Source organism: Aulostomus chinensis, chromosome 3 (genome assembly GCF_037954235.1).
Source record: "Aulostomus chinensis isolate RoL2024-O1b breed Wild chromosome 3, RoL_Achi_v1.0, whole genome shotgun sequence".
Lineage (NCBI taxonomy): Eukaryota > Metazoa > Chordata > Actinopteri > Syngnathiformes > Aulostomidae > Aulostomus > Aulostomus chinensis.
This window is the reverse complement of record NC_141322.1, coordinates 13557521-13584449: the sequence shown is the minus strand read 5'-3', so window position 1 is coordinate 13584449 and position 26929 is coordinate 13557521. Positions and strand designations below refer to the sequence as shown.

The following is a 26929-nucleotide window of genomic DNA, read 5'->3' as shown; positions in this document are numbered from 1 at the left end:
CCACATCTTAACACAAGAATGAATTCCCACTTTGTCTTATGACTCATACCATTTTTTATGGATGATTTATAGCAAATATAACAGGAAGAAAACAAGATCCCTCCCTAATTCGTCACATTACCGTATCAGCAGCTGAATAAGTGCAGTGGAGATGAGGGAGGAGGCTTAAGAAGGTAGCGGAGCTGAGAGAGGGCAGGAACCACCCTCCCACCTGTAAAGTGTCACAGAGGTCTAAGAGCAGAGCACCAGCTACTGGCTTGAAGAGGAGAGCATGTGTGTTAACTAAGGAGGACCTGCTCACACACACGCTCACACACACACACACACACTGGTGGTGTACAGAGGGAAGATCAGAATGGGTGGAAATATAAGTCAGAAGAAGGGCAATCAGAAGAAGGGCGGTAAACAAGTCAGCTCCAGGAGTCACAACAGTATCACGTGAGTCCTATCAAACCTTTTCAATGTTCCATCTCTAGGATCTCTTGCCTTTGTCAGTCACACAAAAACTGTCTCCTTCTCTTCTATTGTGCGTATTGTATCCTTCCTGACTGGGTCGAGTCTATCTGCAATGCCTGCCTTGACAGTTCTCCCAATAAAAACAGAACACCATATACTTTAGTGGGGGCTACAATGCTAAGCTAGTAGCTGTCCTCACATTCTTTTCCAAGTGACGGTGGGCCTCTCTTCAACTGTACACGTACACGCAAATATTCACACGCCCTGGAAATGAAGCAGCAGACAGATAAGACTGCACACAGACGGACTGTAGAACATGTTTGGCCAAGTGAGCAAGCATGTGTGTGTGTGAGAGAGAGAGAGTACTTATAAGCAAACACAACAACAGTGATTGAAACGGACTTCACCTGCAGTTGAAAGTTGAGAATAAAAACAAAAACAAAAGGGTGAGCTCAAAATTTTAATGTGCATCTAAGAAAAAAAAAAGAAAAAAGGCTTGGTACACTGTTGACACAGTGCGATCAGTTCCAGTGCTGTCTAAACACATCTCATCTCAGCGTGATCTCACTGTGAGAAATATAACTTGACTGTGTCAATATTTGCTCGAGGCGATTCATGCCCTCTTTGTTTGGAGAGGCTCGTTGGCAGCTCGGAACCCGGCAGGTCAAACTCTTCGCTGTCATTTGGACTGTAAACATTCCACGATTATGGTGCGCAGAAAGAAAAATGATGCAACCATTTTTGAGCTCGACAGAGAGATCATAGTGACATGATCATTGAGGTCGGATTTTGTTTCAGCTATCACACTTAAAGCCAGATTTACCGAGCAGTGCAAAAGTCAGGTTCTAATCCCTAAAGGTGGCTGTTTCTGCAGGTGACCTGACAAGGTGCAAATTTGAGAACATCATTCACACAATCAACCGAGAGCAGCGTAACTTAGCTCTTCGCATAGGCACACATGATGAGGGCGCAGGGATTGTGCCAGTTACACAATTACAGATCGTTAATTGTAATCCCGGCAACATGATACAAACGGGGCGAGAACAAGGCGGCGCCAGGACGCACCTGAGCAACGCCAACGACAGAGAGGCAGTGTGAGGAGAACTCCTGTTGGAGAAAAATAGAAAAGTTCCACCTGCTAGAAAAAGACATCTGGAGGACTGTTTTAGACGCAAGATTATTCAGAGCAGCATAAGAAAAAAATTGATAATTTGAAGAACCAGCTGCTGTTCTGACACCCAAGTATTCCTGATGCTGCAGCACACAATCAAGTGATTTTAAAACATACGTTTGTCTTAGAATGGGTGAGACGCCAGGGTGCGCGGTCTGTGTGTCTATGTACATACATGAAATCACCTGAAAACAACAACAGGCTGGTTGTCTAAACGGACACAGTCCACCGCTGGACACTGAGCCAGGAGACGTCCATGCGGTCCAGGGAAGAGATGGGATTTTATATCGGGAATACCAGAATTTGGTGTCAATGCTGATTTCTATTACAGATTAGAAATTGGAATGTTGGTGCTGATGCAGATTCCACAGCTTAGTTTGAGTCTGGCCACATGTGACTAGTCCATACAGTTCTACTAAGTTGCTTTGGAATCAATCTAAATATAATGTATTTGCATGTTTTTGCTCTTTCAGTGACGAGCGTTGCTTGGATTAGTAGTGCCTCATCATTTAACCTTAAATATAATGGCAGTGACAATAATCTTAACGGCGATGACATTGAAAAGGCTGGAGTATCTGAATCAGTATCCGCAAATGTGTTTCTGAATCTGACTGGTATTCAAAGATGTGGAATAATTATTTACAGCTTCATTTAAGGGGGAAGGAGAAGAGGAACAAGGCAGTGCCTCCTAGCAGCAGCTGTGTCAGCCAGGTCACATTTTATTTTAGGTAAAAAGTGGCACAATTGGCAGTAAATTGCCTCCCGCAATCTTTAGTAAATCGTATTGCACCTACGGTTTAAATACTCTCTGAAAGGGTTAACACCCATAAATTCATGAGCACAGATGTCAGTTACAAGTGACCCGTGTCCAAGCCTTTCCAGAGCTTCTTCTGATTGTAACTCTTTCGTAAATCTGGCCCAAAGTGATGCTTCATTGTGCTGAACGCTGAGTTAAGACAAAGTCAAATTACACTATTTACACTCCTTCCTGGTATTTACATATATACATGTTCGGGGGCAGGGAGGCCACTACTCTACATATGTACATGTCTTCTTAACTCTGTCCATCTGTGTCAAAACCTGTGGGGGTGGTCTCAGTCTCTTCTGCTCTGATCCAGGTTTTAGGAGACCTGTTTTGAGTTTTGGATGCCACGTCAGGCTGGCAGGAGTCTGCGAATCTCTCACGAGCTTTCTCCCAGTTCTTCTGAGACTTTGATCTGGTCAGTGAGGCGTCATCCAGGGACATGGCGCCACCAGCTCCCAGACCTGACTGAGATTTTCTGATTTGAAGCTGAATCTGAGGAGAAAATAATGACATAGTCAATACGTGGAAGGTTGGGTGCAAAATTCAACCGATGATAAACATGCACCCCACGATCCAGCAGAGCCTCACCGGGTCTTTCATTCCAGTCCCCTCTTTTCCGAGCCCCTCTCCTTTCTTCCAGCCCATCTTTTCCAACATCTTCCTTCCTTTATTGACTTCGCTGATCTCCCTTTGAGAGAAGATGCAGAAAATTAACTTGAAACACTTATTATTTTTTAGTTATTATTCCTTCGCAGTTACATCAGTGATGATATGCTTACACATGTACAGAGGCGGGGGCATCATCTTGTTGGAAAGTACCCTCACTGCCCACGGTCTGACGTCGAGACTCAGCTCTGTCCTTGTATTTTGGGTTCCTCAGGGCTTTTCCTTCCTCATACTCATTACTCTGTTTACAGAAAAGCAGTTGTCTGAGCTGCACACATAAAGAAAGGTTCTAAATGAAAGACAGTGTGTGTGTGTGTGTGTGTGTGCGTGTCCTCGTCAGTTACCTGCAGGCCATATTTGGCCTTCATCTGCTTCAGCTCCTTCTGTCTCAGTGCTTCTTTGTCCTCCTTAGAAAGAGCAGCACCTGTTTGTGTGTGTGTGTGTGGGGGGGGGGGGGGGCACATAAGTATTTTCTATCAAAATGTCAGTTCACATAAGAACATATTCAGATCATTCCTACAACTGGAGCTCAGTATATCACTACTCTTTTCTAGCTTCAGGTCCCTTACCTGACTTGTCTTCTCTCCTGTGCTTGCTGAGGTGAGCCATCACCTGACCGGGCTCACAGCCGTCACAGGTATCTGTTCCCGAGTGGATGTGGAAGGACAGCACCGTCTCACCCATTTTCACCTCGTCACCATGCATCAGAGCATGAGGGTCACACTTGGTTTTGGGCTGTAGACAACAAATAAATGTCACAGTAATGAGGAAGTATTAAGCAAAAGCAAAAAAGAAAAGAAAAGAAAAGAAAAGGCAAGAAAATATTGACCTGCAAGATTCTGTTGCCATTGATGACAGTTCCGTTCTGGCTTCCTTGGTCCACCAACACGTAGCTCTGCTGCTCCTGGTCAAAGTACACCTCAGCATGGAACTGCAACCAAGCAGAGCTCACTGTAAATAAGTAGAAGCACCGTGTAGGCCTCCCTTACACTAATGAGGACAGGTGAATGTGAGTCGTACCTTGCTGACTCCCATTTCTGGTATGCGAATTGAATGGTCCATATCTTTCTCTCTGCAACAACGAGACAGCGCGATGTCTTCAAGGAAACCATGTTAAATGCATTTTATCAGCATATCGGACTTTTTTACGAACATTTAACTTGTGCTGCCATGTGACGAGAAAGAAAAGAGCCCCAACCTGCCGATGGTCGCTGCAGAGTCTGCGGTGATAATAAACAAAGTTCCCACCTGCAGCACTGGAGATCTGACCACAGTCACTCTTACACATGGCGGCCAGATGTCTGTTGGAAAAGGAGTGAATAAGTGCATTGTGGCAGGAACATGGAGGTCTCAGCTCGTTGCAGTTGGACTGTGACTGATTTTAAGCTTGTTTGCCCTCTCACCTGCCTGACTCTGAGTCTCCATCTCAGGCTCTGGGCTCTTGTTAGAAGGGGAACTAGAGGATGCTGAGAATGAGGGGGTGGACTCCCACTCCTCTCTTTCAGACTCTGTGATCTCTCCCTCTTCCGGCTCACTGTTGCCATCTGAGTCATCACTCCGTTTCTTCTTGCGCGTCTCCGACTTCGATTTCTTTTTCTTCTTCTTTGATCTACCCTTACTATCATGGTGGGAGCCGTTTTTCTGCCTCTTCCTCTTTGATGAAGATTTACTTCTTTCCCCCCGGCGTTTAGAGTCTTTTTCTCGTGGAGGCACGTCTGGACTATGAGACCTTCGTTTTGGTTTTCGTGGTTCTACAGTCCTCTTCGCTGTCTGCCGTTCCACCCACTCAGTGTCTTCTTCTTCCAACTTTACCTCATCACATCCGGGTTCCTGTCATTGGACAGTCAGTGGTAAGAGAGCATCTCCAGTGATGGTCACTGAGAGCAGGAGGGCTGGCGGGCTTTGTAGATCCAAAGTGATTTGGTACAGCTTTCTCATACTTGGTCTCAGTCGTCAAAGACACGTCACTACACGCCTCCATTACTGAACTCTTCAGTGATCCAAATATGATTTGGTGTTGAGATTTACAAGCACAGGTGATCTAATACTTGAGTCATTTACGGTTTATGGCACTATACAAAGTAACCAGCACCATTTCAGTGATAAGGACAACTGTTAAGATCAGGGGTGGGCAATCATGTGCCATGGAGAGCCGTGTGTATGCAGGTTTTCCTTCCAACCAAACACTTTAACAGGTGATTCCACTGATTAACACACCTTCAACCATTAATCAGTGGAATCACCTGTTAAAGTGTTTGGTTGGAAGGAAAACCTGCATACACACGGCTCTCCATGGCACATGATTGCCCACCCCTGGTTAAGATGAACTCAATTTTAAAATTTCCCTCGAGAATGGTGGTCCCTCATCTTACACACCCATTAATTCTGATTATATGACATTTTAATGCAGCTGAAATCATTGGGAAAACAAAACACGGGAGCTTTACAGCTGATTATTGGCTTATATCTGCAACAGCCACAAGGACATGAGCAGGGATGAGACAGGTTACATAATAAACCACATTTCAGACTATCAGTATCACGGTTTTGAACTATCATTAAATTTGTGTTAAATTATTGGCCTTGAGACCAAAGCTGTTCTGCATTAACCGAAGTTGGCATAAGTCTTCTTGGCACGGCTGCACTGGGACATGATGGAAGGCAGCTGGAAGTCTTTGCAACCGTCATGTTTACATAATCAAACTGTGCTGCTGCTTATTTCATTTGGAGTTTCATTATAGAACTCGTTGAAGTGATTTTAATCTATCAACATCATGCTAACCGTGATCATTTCGGTGGGCGGCCCACTTGCCGGCCCTAATGTGCTTATCCAGTTTATCAAGTTTTAATATCTTCAAGAAGTTTGAGGTATATGGTAAAAGTGTATAGATTAAGTTAAAAAAAATCTCACGTACAATTACTGTACTTTGCAAAAATAGGTATTCCAATCGGATCAGGGAGTGACGACACCTATGATTCAATAACAGCACGTTGCTGCTGTAAATAAAGCTTTCAATTTGTGGCAACAGAGGTTTTAGCGTGCCACAGGCCACACTATCAGGTCAAAGTACTGTTCACAAGAGAGTAACAAATCTGTAGTCTTCACTGGCTCTGCGATTTATGACCACTTGGTGGCAAGAACCAATATTGCTTCAAAAGATATGTTTTGTTTCAATTGTTTTGCATATTGCAATTGAAAATGTACCTCTGTGAGCAGCAGTTTTCCAGTAAGAGCAAATCTTCATTTTAGCCAATGAGTTAGTCACCTCTCGCACCTAGGTCAGAGGAATAGCCTTTTAGTCAACTAGCTTCAAGTTTAGACAAAGGGAGAAGAATGCATTTGAAGACTGAGACCAAAAAGTAATCAAGTTGCTGTGATAAGCCACAATTCATAACTCTAGAGCCAGCAGTCAGCACCTTGGTATCAAACATGTCCGAGTAATTACAGCTGTTACAAACCTTATCAGCTTGATGGGAGGTTTTCTTGATGTCTTTCTTGAACCGTCTGCTTTTCTTTTCAGCGGTACACTTGTTTTGGGAAAACTCTCCACTAGTTTGTGCTGCAGGAACTTCAATCTTGGAATGAAACTGGTACCGTCCACTCTCTGCATCGTAGTAGTAGTAAATACCCGTGTTGGCATCGTAGTACAACTGACTGACCTAAGGATGAGAATATAATTAAGATGGCTGGTACAAAAAAAGTTCAACTTAACACTGGTAAAGACGAACCAATGATACAGAAAAGATGAGAAAGATGAGGACAAACCGAGTCGTAGTAGAAGCTGGTGCTGTGGTCGTAGTACATCCCAGTGGTCTCATCAAAGACAAACCCCGTCTGCGTCATGGCCTCCTCTGCAGTGGCCCTCAGCATATCAGCAATGGATCCTCCATCACTCGCCTGAAAGAGACCGCAACGAATGGTCAAATCAAGTAATAAATATAACAAACCAGTCCATTACTGAACATCTGCAGTTACTTGTAATTATTGAAATTCTTTAAATCATAAAAAGACAGACCTCCGCTGTGACTGCAACAGTGCTGTCAGGTTGATGTGCCACATCAGCAGCCACATCTTCACCCGCTGTTGAAACCTCCGCTGCCTCGTCCATAGCATCCACTGCTGCATCCACTGCTCCATCCACTGCTGCATCCACTGCTCCATCCACTGCTGCTGGGATCTGGCCGTCCTGGGCGTCAGCAGCTTCAGGGTTCTGATAGTGGCCTCCGTAATAGTAGTTGTAATAGTCTGTGAACAAACATCACAACGAGGGCTTCTCTCATTATCTGCGAAAACTAAAACATAAATCATTCCTGTCAATTTACAGTAGAAGATAACACACCAGTTTCAGTCCAGACATTTTCTTCTGTCTGGGTTTCAACATGAACTCTCTCTTTATTTTTCTTCTTCCATTCATGAATCTCTGCGCTCAGCTGGTCAACCTGAAACAGTACATTTGGATTTCATGGGAAATTATTCTTCAGGCACAAAAACACTTGTTGAAATTAAAGGATGAACAGATACGAAAATTGTGGAAAAAATCCAATTAGTGATATTAACAATGCTGTTACCACAGATATATTTTTTCTACGTATTTTTCACACCATAGGGGATTACTGCATAAAACCCAGTTTGAAAAGGATTCACATTTGTATCTACTAAAATACACATGTAAACTTAGTGAATTTGAAAAAAAAAAAATCCAAAACACTTGGAAAAGCACATGAATCAAATATTCATGGTATTGTTATTTATTGTTAAAGACTTTATTGTTAAAGACATTAGTAGTCCAGTTTTTGCATATTAAGCAAATATTGTGCATCCTCAATATACACGACTGCAATGGCATTAGAATGATTGGCAAATTCAGAATGATTTATCATGTTGTAACACCATAAAAATGCAATGTATATTGTTAATTACACATATGAAGCATGTGAATGTCAGTAATGTCCCTTATCAAATACAGACAGTAATTTAGACATCCATAACAAGAGTTTAGTCAGTAAAATTTAGCTTAATTACACAAATAGCGCAACAGAATATACTTTAGCATATAAGCCCTGATCAGACATCTGTGTCTGTGAGCTGGACAATTAACCACAGCTTCATCTGTCAGTATGTGAAATGCAGTGCAATAAGTGGGTTCTGACCTGCTTCCTCAGATCTTCATTGTAGCTCTCGGTGCTCCTCTGCAGCCTCTCAGACTGGCTCAGCTGCTTCTGCAACCTGGCCAGCTCGGCTTTGCACTCTTGAAGCTCCTCTTTCAAAGAATCAACTTTGAGACGAAGCTCAGCCACTTCTGAGTCTTTCTCTACTTCCTCGTTCTCCATTTGTTCAGCTAAACACGTGCACACACATATATTCGCAGCGTTACCGTTTGGAACACATTCAAAAACGCAGCTTGAAAATACTAGCAACGCTGAATTGAAGCTACATAGATACTCTGACGCACAACTGTGGGGCTTAACTGTTTTAACAGAGCCAGTTAGCATTCATTGTCAAGAAAGCACAAAAATCCTGTAAATACAAAGATGCTAACTAGCTCACCGTTTGCTTCGTTTTCGTCTCTCAGACAATAAACTGCCTGTCAGCGCGGTACATGATCCAACCTGAAAGTTGAGAATAAACATCTTGAAACCACCTCGTGTTTTCGACACACTCGAGTACATGTTTTGATGAGAATTTGACAGTTACAATTAAAACCGTGAAGATGCTGAAAGACAACCCTTACAGCGGCCGCCATTAACAAATACAACAATTACGTCAGAACGGAAGTAGTTCTTCTTCGGTTATGGCGGACTTGGTGGTCCATGATTCTCCTCACTGTCACAGTCAGAAGCACTTCACCGCCACCTCTCGACTAATTCTTGATGATAGACTGTATTGGGGAAGATATCTTCAGAACAAATTAGCTGTTATTGTTTATGTGTCGTCTTTTAGTGAATTCATCCAGAATTTTCTGCTTTTCATGAAAGGAGCTAAAGAGTTCTATTGCAGAGATCCAAACTTTATTCACTTTTACCCATTTTATGTACCAACTTGCTCCATTTATATCCAGCAGTCATCAATATTTTGATTTTCGCTTTTTTAAAGTTATATTCTCTCTTGCCTAGCGTTGCTTTTTTTGTGTTCTACATTTAGTAGCACACTTTTTATGTTAGGACAGAGTTAACAGAGTTAAGCATTAAGACCAAACTTGTGGATTTTCTGTTTTTGTTTTGTTTTGTTTTTTACAGTATATGTGTTCCTCTCAACTCCTTTAAGTTAAATTCTAAAGAGGTGTGATGTACAATAATGTCAGATGTAACATCAATGGGAGTACATGACATTTTAACTCTTAAATGTGACAAATTCTCTTATAATTGATGCTTTGTACTTGCTCAGATCAGAAGGAACTAGTACACAGTTTATTTGTTTAATACTAGCAAAGTCATCTGTACTTTTATTTTAAATATATTTTTTCTAAAAAAAACAAAGTATAATAAGTCTATTTCTGCTACTATTATTTAGACGTGTCATTGCTGGGTAAACCCAAGAGTAAATGACTGAATTAATTATGGTCCTGATAAATTTAATGTGTCTCATGAATTCCAGTGAACCAGAATAAACAATAAGCATTCCCTCATCTAAATGAAATGGTGCCATGATTAATGTGATCTACTAGCACTGCTATGATGTAACAAAATAGCTGCGTGAAAATGGGCTGATCAGAGAGGCCTCTGCACACGTTGATGACAGTATACATCATATTCTGACTCATGAGCTTTAATCAGAGAGCAATTTTCAGTTATGACTATGACGGGAGTTTTTGCTGGTGTATCACATATGATTTGTGTCTGTCATGATCTGTATCACAGTATCTGGCCTGTTTTTTTTAACAAATCATTGGCAAGGTAAACACACGCCATTATTTTACTGTTTGACCACTAGAGGTCACTGTTGTATATGAATTCTGCCTTTTGACAGAATGAGAGGATGAGTGCTTGTCTGAGTGGAGGCAATGTAGCGTCTTTGGCAGGATGTGGTGTTAATATTTAGTCAGAGTAAAACCTTTTCTGAAAGTATGTAGCTGTTTGTAGTTTCAGTTTGCTGACAGTCGTTTCTGGTATTGACTTGTCTCAATAGTTCTGATAAAGAGAAACCCACCAGCAGAAAATTACAACAAGGGTCATTGACTTGTCTGCTCTTCCTGTCTGTCCTCTGTTACTCAAACATATCTACTGATCTGATTTTGACTCACCTCCTTCCTCCTGCGTTTTCTGCTCCCATCCCCTTCCTCCCAAACTCTTAAAGGAATGATGCATTTGATTTGTTTGCTGGGCCATCTTTGCGTGTCTGCACTTATTTTAGGCTCCAGAGGAAAGACAGGTGTGGCTCCACTATTGTCCGCAGTCTCCATTTATGGATTTAGAGATGTACTGCATGTATATCATGTGATTAATGGTACAGATTTGATCTCTGTGAGACACTGGAGCTGTGGCGTTAGGCCGGATATCAGAGCGAGATAAAGAGAGAGATAAAGTAAACAGCCTGAAATGGAGGCTAAAGATAAAAGGGCAATCAGTCACATTTGTTCTTGAGTTGCTGTGTCAAGTGAGGAAAGCTTCATAATAGAGAGAAAAATCAACTTGTTTTTGTTTCCACTTTTAGTAATTCTCTGTTTTCTCAAAAAAATACCTCATGGGTTCTTCCCACCGTGACTGAAATTTGAGCCTTTTTTGGGAGTAGTGTTTGGATTTCGATGGAGCGTTGGACTTCTTGGCAGGAGTTCTGGTGGCTGCAGTGGTGGTGGCAGAGCAGCTCTTTGGAATGAGAGAAAGGGGGTCTTTTAAGTGGAGACACACACATACACACCCACTCACACATGCACATGCACGCACACACACACACTAACAGACACACACACACACAGCTGCCTAATGCTACTTAATAATGTTTATTGGTGCTGTTTTTTTAGAGTAGAAAAGCACCAACCTAACAATTCTCCTCTGTCAGTATGACTAGCACTTTGTTTTTGAGGGGGACGAGGAAATTAAGATTTAGTGTTGTGAGCGTGGAAACGTGGCAACTAATGGCGCTTATTTTATTTTGGCTTATGTAATCCATCTCTCTGTGGTTACCATGTGTTTTCTGGTGCTACCTAAGTTGAGTGCAGGGGGCCATTGAGAATAAACACTCCTTACAAGCCAATTTAGTCTTTGTTCACTAAAACACTGATGTGGAAAATTCACTGCTGAAGTTTATTGTGTATTATGGCTTTTGCCTGCCAATCGCCCATGCTGATCAAGGAATGCTGACTAGGATTAGCACTTATGTTGTTTTCTGAGGTCTTCTGGAAACAATCGTATCAGTAACCCATAAATAAAGCTCCACTTTGATTTACGTGTTCTACAGTTAATCCACCTGCAGATGATCAGTGCACTCCAGAATCCACCTCACCCTGAACTCACCACATATTCCATCAGACGGTTAAATGAGGCCGTAAGGACAAACTCCACCCTTGCAAATCTGGAAACTCTGACAGAGGCCCATGTGTCTCTTCTCCGCAGTGGGAATGTGGGAGGTGTGTGTGGCTGCAGCATAGCCAAGCCAAACCCTCCTGTTCCTCACACTGGTCTTTAAACTTGTATTTTAATACCCAGAAGATGCATTTCATTAGGGCTCATGCAACAAAAACATGCTCTACCCATCAGTTATGGAAAAACGTGGATTTAGAGAATGAGTTTAAAACAACAATAGCATGTCACCATTATTAATGCTGCTGCTAATACGAGGGAGTTGTTGATGCCCAAGGAGCTTCAGTCAGTTGTACAGTTCTTGGTTGATTTCATCTTGCGAGCACTGCTCCTCTAATCGTCCACCTTACACAAAATGAGGCCTGAAGGTCTTTTCCCCTGTCATACATTATTGGTTTTACTGCCAGTATGGACAGAGTGAATGAATACAAGCCCAGGGACTACAGGTTTAAATGAGCTATGTAGCTAACTCTAGCTTAAGGGTTTCTGTTATCAATAATTGCTCATAAATGAACCAGGAAACTAAACCAAACTAAGGAGACTGATGCCTCTGAGCTCTGACCACTTGCTCCATTTAAGCCCTCTGAAGCAAATTTGCACAAGAGCCAATTTGTGGGATTACAAATCTTGTCAGGAGATGAACACCTACACAAAAAATACTCCCCCCCCCCCCCCCCCCATAAGATTACATTATGAACGGAGATGCTGCAGATGAGTAGATACATTTTATGGGGTCTTAACTCATTTTTGAGTCTGATAACATTTTGAAAGTCTACAGGAGTCACCAGATGAAATAATTTAATCCCCATTTGGGTTACTCAAAGGTTAAACCAGCTCAGTTCATTGAACTCTCTTGTGTGCTTGCTTTATACCTGGAAGCCACCAGGAAGTTTTCCTTGGCATCATGCACCTCTCAGCAACTTTCATCAGATGGATTTGGCTGTATCTTTTTATACACCCATGGCGGCAGCATTATGTAACTTGAACTGACTAGGCAGGAGTTCCTGCTAGCTTCAGCACTGCTGTCAGGTAGTAGTTGCTAGCTTGGTACTGTCAGTACAGACGTAGTGGCAGAGCGGACAAGACTGAAGGTAATTTTTATGGAGGGACATGAGGAAGAGAAAAGGTGGCCTTTACCTACTGCTGGTCATACAGTTGTGATGCTAACTTTTAGCAACTGCAGTGTAACACCAACAGCTGTGGGTCCTGATTCATAGCCACTGTAAAAAGATCAATCGAAATAGTAAAGATTATCACAGTGCAACTAGAAGTCATATTTCCTCTTGTAAAGCATGTCTCCTCATTGTTTCTGTCTTGTCATCAAAATCAGCAGTTTCACTTCAAATCCATAGTGCGGCACTCTGCTAATCTTCAAATCAACACATTTAAATGCGTCCTGTGTTTCTTGTCAGCAGAGGCTGCTGCTGCTCCAACTACATAATGCTGCTTTAAGTCTTGACATATCTTGTTTGATTCTGACTCTTAAAACATATCAGAGTTGTTATTTGCACATTTCTATCAGGCCTGATCAATGAATCAGAGCAGCAGCCACAGTCATATGACCCTCGCTGGGCCGTGTTTGTGACTGCGGTTACTGAAATCTTTCCATGTATGTGTCAGAGTTCTCTACGTCAAGACTTTCTTGATGAGGACAGAAAATTGAGAGTTTTTTCAGACAAACTTGAGAAACAATGTTAAGATGGAAGAACTAGGGCGGCCTCCTTCCCTGCTGCACCTGCTTGAGAGGGTTTCTACCGTTCAGTGTTCAAATGCAGACTCTCAGGCCAATTGAATCCAGCCAGGTAGCTCTCCTGGGGCTATCTGACAGAACTGGTTCCCCTGGTCATGCATGCCTGAGTGCATGATGGTGAACTGCTAAACAGCCTGGGGGAGCTAAGAGTGCTGTTAGGTACAGCCCCACATTCCTAACCTCTCTCTGGGTTATAAAATGTGGAGCCCCAGCATTTGGGCTCCTCCTCTACCCCCTCCTTTTTCCTCTGTTTGTTTTCCACCTCCCTCCTCCCTCTGCCTCACAAGAACATACCATTCTTCAACCACAGGGGGAACTTATCTAGCAAAGTTGCAAGAAGCTACATTCATTTCCATGACAAGCTTCCATCCTCCCCCCTCTGTTTTTTGTGTTGGTGGAGTGAGCTGATGTGAAGGAGAGGTTGGAGGGGGTTCAGAGAAGAAGAGTGAGAACACTTTGAAAACCAGCTGATCAGAGAGGTGGTGTTCCTACACAGAGGCAGGGAGGCAGTGATGAAAAGAGCCGGAGTCATTTTGAGACAATATTCAAACTGAAGAGCAGGAAGGAAGTCTAACCTCCCCCACATGGGAACTCCTGAGAACAGAGAAGCTCCATGGGAGGACATGAGAACACTTTAGGGTGGAAACCTGAAGAAGAAAAAAAAGCACAGAAGGTGTTAGTCAAGTGTGTGAATCATCGCCCCGGAGTGAGTCAACAGGGTTGACGGGCAGAAAGAGGAAGGATGTCTTGGTTGTCACCTGTGTCATGGGCCAAATGGACGTGGACAGCAGTGCGAGGGGGAGAAGGAGAAGAGGATGAGGAGGGACAGGAGGCGTGCGAGGAGAGGGAGGACTGTGTAGAGGAGGAGGAGGATGAAGAGAGATCTCAAGGCTGCAGGCAAGTGGACACTCCTGACAGAGTAATTCACAGGAGGAGGGTGCCTTCATACGAGTGTGTGCCACCTGTCAGGTTGAGGAGTCTGAAAAATGCTAGAGGTTTGATGAATTCAGAGTAAAAAATGATGCAGAAACATTGTGTGTGTGTGTGTGTGTGTGTGTGTGTTGTTGTTGTTGTTGTTCACTGCTGCCACATTTCTGGCGTGGCTTTGGTTGCGATTGTGACAGCCATAACTATACATCCTCCTTTCTGTGTCAAAATAACACCCAGTCCAACAGTCAGGTTTAGTCTGAGTGTTGCACACGAACGCACGCACGCACACACACACACACAAACCATGTCTATTCTTTCATCTCGCTCTTTTTCGAGAGGACTTGATCCACGTGGACTTCTGTGCCGCGAGCGTGTCAATCAGAAATGTGTGGGTGTTTAACCTCTCTTGTACTGTTTAACTCGTGTAGGGTGAAGTCAGTCAATACCTGCAGCCATGATAAACTGCCAGTAGTTATCTCAGCAGTTACTTCAGTATCCAACAATATGATGTGACCTAATGAATGTTGCTGGACTGAAATGGTGAAATCAGTCTAGGACGGAGTTCATATTTTTAATTTCACGTCTTGAATGTAAAGACATCCCACATGGCCTGCAGTGTGCTGGCCTCATGTGTGTGGTGCCAAAAATGAGACAGGAAGAGTTGGCTGCTTTAGTTCCTCTTTTTCTTTTTGTCCTTTACTTTCTCTCAGCCTTGCTGTAATTCAAGCATCCACCCTGCTATTCAGCAGAGCTGTTTCACTGCTCAGAATCAGAAATCTCACTGATACCAGTATCAGAAATGTTTCTGATACCGGTATCAGTCTGATACTGGTTAAAATACCAGACTGGTATCAGCAGGTATGTGAGTCTGTGCATCGATGTGATATCACACCATTTATTATCCCTGAAACAGGATCCTGATACTTCTGTTAGCTTAGTTATCTCCTACTGATACTGCACAAAGGGAATCAGCTCCTCTAAGCAGTTCTAAAATTTTGGCCTACACAGGAAGTTGTTTGTTTTTTTAACACCGATGACTGGATCTGTTCTTGTTATCAAGTTCAATTATCTGAATCAGAACAAGAAAGTTAGATTTGGTATCGAAAACACTCAGTTGTTGCTGGACATGTTACTCTGAGAAGTGGAGAGAAGTTCTGTGGGGAAGTGCAGACTAACAGAAACAGTGATTGAGCACTCACTGCAGGGTTCACCCCCGACATTTGTACTCTTTTAGGTACACACTGGCCTAGTTTTAAGGGTCTTGCATATTCTGTCATATTGAAAACTATTCTGTTGTATATACAGTATGATTATGTTAAGAGACAGCTTTGTATGTATGCAAACAACAGATGGAAATTATGTGTTATCGTTCCTTCAGTTCAAATGCAATAAATCTGGCATCACTGTTCAAGAACAGGAATGAAGGATCTCTTATTTATTCGCCCGTTGGGAATAATTTTCTCACTAAGAGTCATTATTGGCATGATTGAAAATGAGTTAAATGATCTGGCATCAAGAACCCATTCCAATGTATTACATCACGGCAAGCCCTGACCTCAGCGCGTTATGAAATATAATGATAAACAACAAATTCAGACAGGATGTCAGGATCTCCTTCTTTTTCAGATTTGGAAAGTTCATTTCCTCTTCCTGTGTATCTTTCGCAGCTCTGACTCCGAAGGTCATTTCGACACTCCAGAAGCAGCGTCGCCCGTCCGCGCCCCTCCGCCCGTCCCAGGAGAGCTGGAGAACAACGACACGGATGCAGACAAACCAGGTGAGGCCACTGCTGAGCTCATACCAGACACAGAGGAAGACAAAGAGACAGACAGCACACGGTCTGACATGTTGACCTGACAGCACATAGAATACGCTTATCTATGAAGTTGCTACGGAAACAGGAGACTCTGATGTTAGTGTGAACCAGGAGACATCCAGTATGAACAAGTGTTTCCAGAGTGATATGATTTGTTAAAACAATCATTCACACTTTCATGAATTCCACCGCTGTGTCTTAACTGTTCGCATGGCGAGTCACTTTCAGAGTAATTGGATACATATGTAGTCTGGCTGCTTCTGGAATGTTCTACGGCTTTAGGTTTTAGCTGCCTTTCCTTCACTGTGGTGTTTACTAAAATACCAACTTCTAAACAGTGTAGCTTTAATTGAAGATCGTCAAGGTTACATAATAAACAAACAGGCGGAGCAGCGTGCACTGGATGCTGGCTTGTCAGACTCGCGGTATTGGTTGGACTGAGGGTGTGATGATAGCAGAGGTGATGTCATTTTCATTTGAATCACCAAAGGGTGGAGCTGAGTGTGGGAATGGCATTTGCCTTTGGAATTTAACAGGTTCAACAAAAGATTAGGGTCACTCTGTTGTGAGTTGGTCATGACAGAGGTCAGAGGTCAGGGAGTCACTGAATAAATCCTGTCATCAGACAAAGCAGCATACAGCTTTTGAGGTACTCTGACAGCGCACGCTAACGGTAAATATGAGACTGTTGTTCTTTTGGAGGGAATAATCCAGCCAGTAAAACAGCTCCTGTAACATTTTCCAAGAGTAAACATTGCCAAGGTCGTTAGTTGTCTCTCCTCTTGGGAGACTGGAGCAGAACGTAAAGATGTCTGTGACTGTGTTTGTTTGTTTCAGCCTCAGGTCATACCTGACACATTTCTAGAGAGTTGAAGGCATCATTGTTGCCAAGATGTTTGTGTTCAGAAGCCTTTCACTAGCCTAGAAATCTAGACTGCCCCTAGCGGTTTGCAGCCAGGGTCAGTCTAGCAGCAATACCTGAACTCAGGTCGGGCCAATCTCCTCATGCAGGCTTGTTGGTAGGCAGGCTCACCATCATGAAGCCAGGTTTGTTTGCAACCGTTTTGCAGTTGTAGTTCAGAAGTTCCTGTAAATAAAAAAGATGGCTGCTGCTGGCGAACAGCAGTCCTTCAAATTTGCGTTGGTCTCAATGATGAACAATTTAAAGTTAAGCTTTTCCTTGGAAGAAGAACAGAAAAGGGCACTTAAGTCAGTTGTGTTAAAGAAAGATGTTTTTGGAGTTTTGCCGTCTGGATACAGGAAAAGTTTGATATATGGCGTTTTTCCAGACCAACATCTTGATGTAGGTCAGGCTTGCCAGGCTGGCCTCTCACAAGTATTCAGATAAAAAAAATACATCGCATCATCGCTGACCAGCCTTTTTGGTGAATAAATGAGATCATTAAAGGGACATATTTTTGTCATTTTTAAAAGGAGATTTTGTTTTCAAATTCTCAACTACAGTTTGCTAACTTTGACCAGTTTCTTGCCAGTTTTCATGTAATTTTTCTGTTAAATTTCAGCTAACTTAGAGAATGCTCGATCCCGTTTCGTGTCTGAATAATAAAAGGACTTACTGAGAACCATTTTGGGGGTCAAGAAAAGTATAAGTTTGAGAAAGTGGACAAATCTGTGGGACATTGAACTGACATTTGACATGAATTAATGCACATGCACGCAGTGGTATTTTGCAATGCGTCGGTTTCAAAAATCAAGAATAACACATAGCTGACTATGTGTTAACCTAGAAGTGACTTTCGGGAACAGATTACATTATAAATACCATTTTGAATGGCAACCTAATGCAAAATAAGCTGTTTTGAAATTCAAATTCAAATTCAACCCCAGGCTTCATTTTTGTGTTATTTAAAACAGACTGTGCAGCTTTTATCCTGCTTCTCTATAAACACACGAGGGAGAGGACCAACCGGGAATCTTTTGATTTTATTATTCTCGCCTATATAGATGACGCATGTTAATATGGGCATGTTGAATGCAGGACTATTCTAAAATAAACTCCTGCAACATGATAATGTGACTGAAAGTAGGTAGAACCACAGCAGGCTCTAGTCTCCTAGCAACATAACACGACATGAATATGGTGGGTATGACAGGCGAACTGAAACACGCTGGGGTGTGTGTGTGCAGGCACGCGTGCAGGCACGCGTGCAGGCACGCGTGCGCGCGCGTGTGTGTGTTTGTGTCTCTTCCTGGAGGGCAGCAGTAACTGTCACTGTTGTCATCAACACACAGTAAAACATAAATCATGGTTTAAAATTTGTATTATCAAATGCACTCGTTGGCTTAAATGTCACAACCCTCATACTGAGATGTTGCCATAGCAACAGCAGCAATTGGAACAGTCGGCTGACTAGTAACCTGCTTTCAGAGGACCAATAAGATATCATGAGTTCATTCATGTGTATACTGTTCTATTTCTAATCCTCCTGTTATTAATTCTGCTGTTGCTACTGTTATTTATCTCCAGATGTGGATCCAGATGAGCACCTGATAGTTGCTGCTGCAACTGGGGACCAGAATTCTGTGCTCTTCCACAACATGGGTCAGGATGAGCCTGCAGTCCCTGTACGTAGCCCTCTGGACACAGACACCCAGACACCAGAGGCAAAACGAACAGAGACCCTGTCAGAGCCCGTGGACTCTGAGCCTGTCCCTGTTTCATCCTCAGTGACAGCAGATCCTGATGTAACAGTGCCATCCTCAGATCAAACCCAACCCTCTATTCCAGACTTAGCTGAAGAGCCAGTTCTGGATTGCACTTCTGCTCCTGCACTTGTTCCACCCCCAGAAACAGACTCAGTCCAGATCAGTGAACCTGCAGCTAGCCTCGTGACGAGGCTGCCTGAGGAGACGCCACTTGTTGACTCAGAGCCACAACACAATGACCTCCCCACCCACACAGAGTTGACTCAGAAGACCAAAACAAGCAAATCCAAACCTCCATCCTTGAGGATAAAGGCGTCACTGAATGAGAACGACCAAACGAACGACATACAAGAACTTCCTATTCCCAAGGGTAACTACAACTTTGACCCCGATCAGCTGGATGACAGTTTTAACCCCTTCACCTGTGGTGGATCCAGAATCCAGAACTCTCCCCCACCGTTCAGTTCAAGTTCTTTCCCCAGACCTGAGCCATTGGGCAGCTCACTGCCCGTCTTCGAAGACAGCTCAGCAGCACCAGCAGAGGAGTCTACATCCGAGACAAAACCAGTGATGCTGGAGTTTGGGTTGGATGAGGGGACCGTCAGCAAGCCTCCTCCTCGGAAACTAGGCAGCAGGAAGACAACCAGCAAACTGTCAGCTAAGAAGCAGAAGTCCAAAGTGTCAGAGACATCCTGCAAACCAGCACCAGAACCCACAGCATTAGAGCCAGCCTCCCAATCAGTCTCAGAACCAGTTTTAGAGCCTGATCCAGTTTCAGATCCTTCTTTATCAGTTCCAGACTCTACTGTACCTTTGAACCTGGATGACATTCCTATTCCGAAGAAGGGAACATACAATTTTGATCCCAGTCAGTGGGATGACCCCAACTTTAACCCTTTTGGTACCAATAGCAAAGTGAGCGGTTCTCCAGTGCTCTCCAAAGGTTCCTACAGCTTCGACCCGGATAATTTTGATGACTCTGTGGACCCTTTTACCCCCTCCAAAACACTGAGCACCGAGGACTCACCCAGCCTTGCTGCACAGTCTGAGAAAAAACTAAAAGATGGACGCAAACCAAAAGCAGAGCCCCCACCAGGAGGGAAGAAAGTTCGGCAAATTCCCAAGAAAAGCAAAGAGAGGACAATCAAGTAAGTCTGCTGCACAATAACTCGACGGGGATCCAGTTTCCATCCATATGTTTGTAATCTTCTTGAAAGGTGGTTACGTTAACACTCAGTTTGTAATTTGAGGTTGTAACAGTATCACCAATCATAAAACTGTGGTTTACTGCACCGAGCGTGCTCCCTCTCTAGCTGAAGGTATTATTATTTACATGTGCTGGCGGTGGGGATGCCAGACAGCGCTTTGAACACATGCCAGGCACTTAACACTGCACACTGGCCATTGGTGTGATTCCCAAACAGGTTAAATATAGCAAGTTCATAGATCTAATAGCTTCTGTGGGGCTGCTAGCATCTCGCTCCAGCTCTCTGCTGAGGTTCTAACACGCTGAGCCTTCACTCACACGCTCTCCTTTGTCTCCTCTTCATCCTGCATCCTCTTGTTTGTTATTCAACCCCTAAAGCACCGCTATTCCGTCTACTTCTTTTGGCCTCAGGACATCTGAACAAGTCAAGTCTCTCTGTTTTCTGTTGTAAGTACTTTCAATGCTTTCTTTCCTCTGGGAACGCTCTCATCCAGGCATGTGCCCCGTCAGAATTCCGCACATCTTCATCAACTTCACCTTGCAATCCCTTCCTACATCAGCTTCTGTCTTGTGGGCAGAATATATAACTGTGTGTAACGCTTTCAGCTGCAGTACATGGTTGTAAATGTACAGCGCATCGATACATTTAAGAATCCCTGTTTTGTGCATCAGCGTAAAACTTACAGGAAAATTTATACTCTTTTTGTTTTGTAGGAATTCCTGTAAAGCTCAGAAATATGACGAGTCGTTGGTGCTTGATGAGAGCAGTCAGGTAACGTGAGTGTGGATGTTGTGTTAGCTCTGACTTTACTGCATTGTCACTGCAATGCTTGTTATTCAGCAGATTTCCAACCCCTGGGACATCACCTCTTAACACAGACACAGACACACACACACACACACACACACACACACACACACACACACACACACACACACACACACACACACACACACACACTCTTCCATAAGCTGATGGGAGTATCAGCAGTCTATCTGGGTCTTCAGAGTTGTTTGGGAGTGCTGCAGTCAAATATTAGGCTGCTGTTCCAATTTGTACTTGACATTATTACCAACTCTACCCCTCATGATGTATGTATGTGTGTGTATATATATATATATATATATATATATATATATATATATATATATATATAAATAATGTATTTTTTCTTGGAAAGAATATACCGTAAAAGTTTTCATATGAAATAATTAATTGATGTACTTTTCAGGTGGAGGATGAGGTGGTGGTCCAGACCCCGGAGATGGCTCAGAGAGTTCACCACGCCACCGATGAGGAGAAGCTGGCGTCTACAGGCATCATGGCTCTGGCTGTAGACAGCCAGGAGGAGAAAGAAGAGACGGAATGCAAGAAAGCATCCGTCAAAGCACAGCCAGACAGCCCCATATCTGTCACAGATGGTAGGTTTGCTGCCAGTTTTCTTCCCTCTCCACCGTATGAAAGCTGTGTGTTTGACTGAGGTCATTATTGACATTAGGTCATTAATTCAGTTAAAGTAATGGTTTGAGTTGTTCAGACTAAGTGTTGCACTTATTTCTCTTTAATCTGACTTTAATTTAAGGACTAGCTACCTAAAGTGTTTTAGAGCTGCGTGCATCACCAGGGAGGTGTCAGCTCCAATACCACGAGGAGTCTGATCTGGGATTTATCTCCATGTTTTTCTCAAAAACCAGTTTTGAAGTATTGCCTGATCAGTGAACTCAGAACTGCAGAGCTGAAAGAAAGTGTGAAAAGCAAAACAGTGGCTCCTGCCTACTCAGCAAGCTCCTGTCCTGGATAAAAGGGTGTTATAAATATCACGCTGGGGGGGAAAAATGGCTACTAACAGTTGTCTGAGTCAGTGCTTCTGGCATCTCTGAAACCAGATAACTGACAGACAACTGATCTTCTGTGGATTTCCATGATTTTATATAATTTAAAAAGATCTTTACAGCCGCTGAAAGTTATCACTGTGTGTATGATTAAATGTTTTCCCTTCAAAGGTCCTGAGAGCCAGATAACAGAGGAAAAGGACACCTGCAGTCTGAAAGATGATACAGTAAGTGGACCAGAGGGAGGAGCAGAATGAATATTTAAACATGACCGGCTTGCCTTCATCTCTGTACGTTCTCACTCACTCATTTAGCTTGTTTTGCTAGGGACGAATAGCTTTTACTCAAATGCAGTCTTTGTAACCGCTGTGGGGTGAAGAGATGATTGAAAAAAACAGTTAACTCAAACATGAACAGAAAAGACATCACGTGAGTCTGCGTGAGCACAGAACTCCATCTGGGATCCGTTAGCAAGACTGAAGCACATCAGTCATGTTCAAGAGTTTGTCAGACGTCCAAATATCAGCCTGCGGCTTAGGCGGGTATTTGTTTATGAAGACATGCTGCGTTGTCTGAATATTGCAGAGTGAGATGTCTGCGAATGTAACGACTCTCAGCAAGTCTGCAGAGACAGCAGTGCTGTCCCAGGAAGACACACCGATGAGTGAGATGGACAAGGCTGCAGTGCTCACTATGATCAGAGAAGAGGTAACACACACACACACACACACACACACACACACACGCACGCACACACACTCACACAGAGGAAGTGAAGCTGGTGATTATTGCTTTTCTAGATGTTAACACACCCCTTCATATCTTCATGTCTACTCATCAGATCATCACCAAAGAGATTGAGGTGAACGAGTGGAAGGCGAAGTATGAGGAGAGCCGAGCCGAGGTCATGGAGATGAGGTACGAAGGCTCCTCCTTCATGTTAAGTCCCGCTGCAGCGGGAGGCAAACATCAATAACTTCATCAGCCTCTTTGTATTTTTATTTTGACAGGAAAATTGTTGCAGAATATGAAAAAACAGTTGCACAGATGATTGGTGAGTTACTGCCCCCTGCTGGCATACACAACACTGTATCATGCTGCTCTGTCCATATCATGGCTGCACTCATGCTGTCCTTGTTGATATAAACTTGAGATCTACTTTATTGTTAATGTCTTTATTTCTGCTGCTGTCCTTTCTTTTGCACCACTAGTTGTTTTATTGAGTTTTAACAGAACTTCCACAATCCTGAAAAAAATTTTGACTAGAAAAATAAGTGGAGCCTGCGTGGGTTCTCTGTGGTACTCCAGCTTCCTCCCACAGTCCAAAGACATCAAGAGAGGATGAGGCTTATTGATACTCTAAATTGACCGTAGGTGTGACTGTGAGTGTGAATGGTTGTTAGTCTCTATGTGTTGGCCCTGTGATGGACTGGTGACCTGTCCAGGGCCAAAAGCAGCAAGCAGCTGGGATAGGCTTCAGCCCCCCCCCCCCATCCCCCCATGCGCGCGCACACACACACACACACACACACACACACACACACACACACACACACACATTTCTAGTCGCATGGCACTTTAACATGTTGTGTGCAGCTAGCTAATCCTCTCTTCTTTGCTTATTTTTTCAGAGGATGAGCAGCAGCAGAAGACTTTGTCCTGCAGCAAGTCAGTCAGACAGCTGACCCTGGAACGGGATCAGGCCCTCGCTGACCTCAACTCTGTGGAGCGCTCCTTCGCTGACCTCTTCAGGAGGTATGAGAACATGAAGGGGGTCCTGGAGGGCTTCAAGAAGGTCAGTAGAGCAACGAGTGTCATGAGATGATGTGTGGCCTGCCTTCACGCAACATTCAGGTGACTAGATGTTCTCCACGTCTGTCCAGAATGAAGAGGTGCTGAAGAGGTGCGCGCAAGACTACCTGATTCGGATCAAGCAGGAGGAGCAGCGCTACCAAACCCTGAAGGTGCACGCTGAGGAGAAACTGGACAAGTGAGCGTCATGTTCCCATGCCTGTGAATTGTGATTCCAAGATTAAAATCCTGAAAAACCTGTCTGACAATCTCTCTCGGTTCTATCAGGGCTAATGAGGAGATAGCCCAGGTACGGGCCAAGGCCAATGCTGAGGGTGTCGCTCTAAATGCCAGCCTTCGGAAGGAGCAAATGAAGGTGGAGTCACTTGAGAGAGCTGTCCTTCAAAAGGTATGATCACAGTAAACATTGTTTAAGACGCATCTGGTGTGTTAAGTTTCGCCGATGCTGAAAGAGTCACCTTCTACTAGCTGAGATTTGTGTGGTAGTTTAACCTTCCCCGTGAAGTTTGAAGTCCAATACGTGATAGAACGCCACTGAAAATGACAGGATTAGTGGGCTTTTGTTTCACAGCAGTGGTGATATCTCAGTGCTGTTATCCTGATGTTAAGACCATTAAGGTTCGTAGGTTGGAAAAATGCTTGAGGGCCTCGTCCCCCAAAGCCTCGATAACCTGAAGCATTTTTACTTTCCTGTCACTCCGAGTGAATGAAGAAGCTGAGCTAGCAGCCCTAACTAAAAGGCCTTGCCTCAAAATGATTTTTCATCTTTGATTGTTTTAAGCAAATTAACAAAGGCCGCTCATTTTCTTTGTCTGGGGACTCCAGTTTATTATCTCTCTCTGTTATTTATTATCTCCGCCCTTGGTTAAAGACCGCAATTCCCTCAAAACCTGTTGAGTCCCGTCCTGCTTTACTTGTTAGGTTTATGTTTACAGTGAAGAATTCGCTGTCTCTTCTCAAAGTTAAAAACCAAAAACATTTAGTTCAACTTGTGTTCGAAATGTAAAAGTTCCTGTTTTTTATGATTAGAAGATTTAATATTGAGTAAAAAAATAAAAGTGATTAAACTGAATTAATCATGTTAAAGCTGCTCGGCCTTGAGTCCTTCAGAATGTGCAAACGTTTGCGCTGCGACTCGACAGACACGCAGCCGTTCATTTACTGACTTCATAACTGCTGGAATCATAGACAGAAGGGGACTTATTGATATGCAGAAGAGTTGGTTTTTGTAATATATCCTGTTGAATTCCATCTTGTTTTGATTTTGAGGAGTCACATGGTCCACCCATTCACAAACACTGTCTCTATGCGTTTGTCTCACAGAATCAAGAGATCGAGGAACTCACCAAGATCTGCGATGAACTGATCGCCAAACTGGGAACAGACTAGGAGGCCTTTAATCAAACGCTGCAGCGCCCGACACCCTAAGCACAGGTGCCCCCCCCCTTCAGCTCCAGCTCCAGACATCTGTCACTACAACATCTGCTATTTCTTGGTCACACTTTGTCTGAGCTCGTATGTTTTGACAAACGTATCAGTGTTACACGGGCTCATCCTGAGACATCCAACCAGATCATTGGTGTGTCAGTCAGCAGCAGAGCCTCATCCTGAGATGTATTTTCATTCTTTTGAAGGATCGGGATGACTTTCCAGTGGGACTTGTTGATCTTTGCGAAGCTTCGAGATGAATTTGGGGTGTAGCATGTCAGTTTCATACAGCACATTTCACACCAAATTGCAGTTAATGGTGAAAGCACATGTTTTAGCACAGCATCGCTACAGTATCTTATAACTGAGTGCCTAAACTGATCTGAGGTCATTTTGCAGTGCACAAAATCTTCTTGATGTCTTTTCTATTGCAAGGCAAATGTTTGCAGTAGATAGAGCAGTGATTCTCAAAGTGTGGACTGGCGCCCCCTCGTGGGCTATGAAGGTACCATAGCTGGGTCATCTACAATAAATACGCACCTAGTTTTTCATTTTGATTTAGTTTCAAAGTTTGAAATTACCAGAAAATATTTATGATAAAATATTTACATTGTAAAAAGTAAGTGAGATTTAAATCAGGTTTCTTCTTACCTTATTTTTGCTATTTTATAGCAACTTATATTCGGTGTCTGGTGTGTTCATTTTGAATCAACAAGCAAATCATTGGAAAATCAACATGAATCAGTGGAATACAAAGAGGACCTGATCAATACAAGAGGGACCAGGAGACGGTCTGGTCCATCTGGGTGCTGTGCTGGAAGGTGGCAGCAATGGAGAGTAGTGGTTTATAGCGATGGTGGCGATGAAAGTTTGAAGTTGTAAAACCTTTGCTCGTATTTACCCGTGTGCCATCTTTCATTTTCACTCATTCTACACCTGAGTGTGAAAAGCACATTCTTACGCTACCACGTCAATACTTTTGAATTGTGGTTATATTTCATGTGTGAGCCCAAATATTCTGGTGTGCCTTTATTTTTGTCTATAGCTTACAAAAGAAAATGTTGTGGGTGTGAAGTTCCTTGATTCTGTTGCCAAAGTTCATATTTCAGATCCAGATATTCTACAAACAAGAGCAAGTTCTAATGAACTTTCCACTTTTAATGCATTAGAACCTTATCTTAGATGGGATTGAACCTGAAGGAGCACAAAAGTGCAATAAGGTCAGATGTTTTCCAGACACGGTCATCCAGCTCCTCCTCTTCTTCTCTTCAGCACAATCAAACGCCATGTAAAGTGAGATGAGTGTGTGTGTGTGTGTGTGTGTGTTTGTGTGTGTGTGTGTGTGTGCCTGCGCGTGCGATTGTGTGTGCGTGCGTGTGTGTTCTCATTGTGGTCTTTCATTAGTTGTAAGGTGCTTTTTAATGCAAATCCATTGTAACAGTACAAAACTGTATGTGTACATTTTATACTTTATGACAAAGAATGACAGTTTTTGTTCTAATATTTGTACATTCAGTACTGATATACTCAGATTGTATATGTCAACTGCTATATTTTGTTCATTCCTGAATAAATGGTTAAGATTTGATATGATATCCTCCTTTTACTTTTATCATCAATTGTTTTTTTCCTTTTTTTTGGCACTAAGATGGCAAATACCACCTAATGAAAAATTAAATGTGTGGCTGCACGGTGGTGCAGTGGTCAGCACTGTCGCCTCACAGCAAGAAGGTTCTGGTTCAAGTCCCGGCTCCACCACAGGATCTTTCTGTGTGAGTCTCCATGTTCTCCCTGTTCCTTTGTGGGTTCTCTCTGGTACTCCAGCTTCCTCCCACAGTCCAAAGACATCAAGAGAGGACGAGGCTGATTGA

The 26929-nt window shown here is 43.2% G+C and overlaps 2 protein-coding genes across 5 annotated transcripts in view; one reads left to right on the top strand and one right to left on the bottom strand.

Moving 5' to 3' along the window:
- The window catches only part of tacc1 (transforming, acidic coiled-coil containing protein 1), a 32004-nt gene extending 5347 nt beyond the window's left edge, over positions 1–26657 (top strand). The window contains exons 1-14 of one of the 3 annotated variants that reach the window (XM_086198810.1): positions 13749–14262; positions 15963–16072; positions 18600–19926; positions 20364–20432; positions 20700–20757; positions 21218–21407; positions 21990–22045; positions 22404–22526; positions 22660–22736; positions 22829–22872; positions 23450–23613; positions 23702–23808; positions 23898–24018; positions 24954–26657. In XM_086198810.1, coding sequence (XP_086054936.1) covers positions 14108–14262; positions 15963–16072; positions 18600–19926; positions 20364–20432; positions 20700–20757; positions 21218–21407; positions 21990–22045; positions 22404–22526; positions 22660–22736; positions 22829–22872; positions 23450–23613; positions 23702–23808; positions 23898–24018; positions 24954–25019 — 2667 coding nt within the window. In that variant the 5' untranslated portion in view covers positions 13749–14107 and the 3' untranslated portion in view covers positions 25020–26657. Of the gene's footprint in view, positions 1–13748; positions 14263–15962; positions 16073–18599; positions 19927–20363; positions 20433–20699; positions 20758–21217; positions 21408–21989; positions 22046–22403; positions 22527–22659; positions 22737–22828; positions 22873–23449; positions 23614–23701; positions 23809–23897; positions 24019–24953 lie in introns of those variants that run through there. The other 2 variants (XM_086198812.1, XM_086198811.1) reach the window with 2 other exon arrangements.
- aggf1 (angiogenic factor with G patch and FHA domains 1) lies at positions 161–8921 on the bottom strand. 2 transcript variants are annotated; one of them, XM_086198814.1, is made up of 16 exons: positions 8794–8921; positions 8647–8708; positions 8250–8437; positions 7439–7538; positions 7115–7344; positions 6865–6996; positions 6558–6758; positions 6304–6373; positions 4297–4399; positions 4119–4170; positions 3928–4029; positions 3668–3833; positions 3443–3522; positions 3212–3339; positions 3021–3120; positions 161–2924 (listed from the first exon to the last, which is right to left on the bottom strand). In XM_086198814.1, exons 3-16 carry the CDS (start codon positions 8427–8429, stop codon positions 2682–2684), a joined length of 1887 nt encoding a protein of 628 aa, XP_086054940.1. In that variant the 5' UTR covers positions 8430–8437; positions 8647–8708; positions 8794–8921; the 3' UTR covers positions 161–2681. The 2 variants fall into 2 exon arrangements, with proteins under 2 accessions (XP_086054940.1, XP_086054939.1); XM_086198813.1 differs by lacking the exon at positions 6304–6373 and adding an exon at positions 4502–4928 and having other exon boundaries at positions 391–2924; positions 8794–8919.
- Positions 26658–26929: the final 272 nt, after the last annotated feature.

What these genes read in the sequence shown, in the direction of transcription:
- aggf1 (XM_086198813.1), bottom strand. Translation starts at nt 8,429, where the DNA reads ATGGAGAACGAGGAAGTAGAGAAAGACTCAGAAGTGGCTGAGCTTCGT. An exon ending in AGGCCAAATATGGCCTGCAG is followed by an intron (nt 3,340 to 3,442) that starts GTAACTGACGAG and finishes TTCTGTAAACAG; the next exon opens with AGTAATGAGTATGAGGAAGG. An exon ending in GCCCCCGCCTCTGTACATGT is followed by an intron (nt 3,121 to 3,211) that starts GTAAGCATATCA and finishes CTTCTCTCAAAG; the next exon opens with GGAGATCAGCGAAGTCAATA.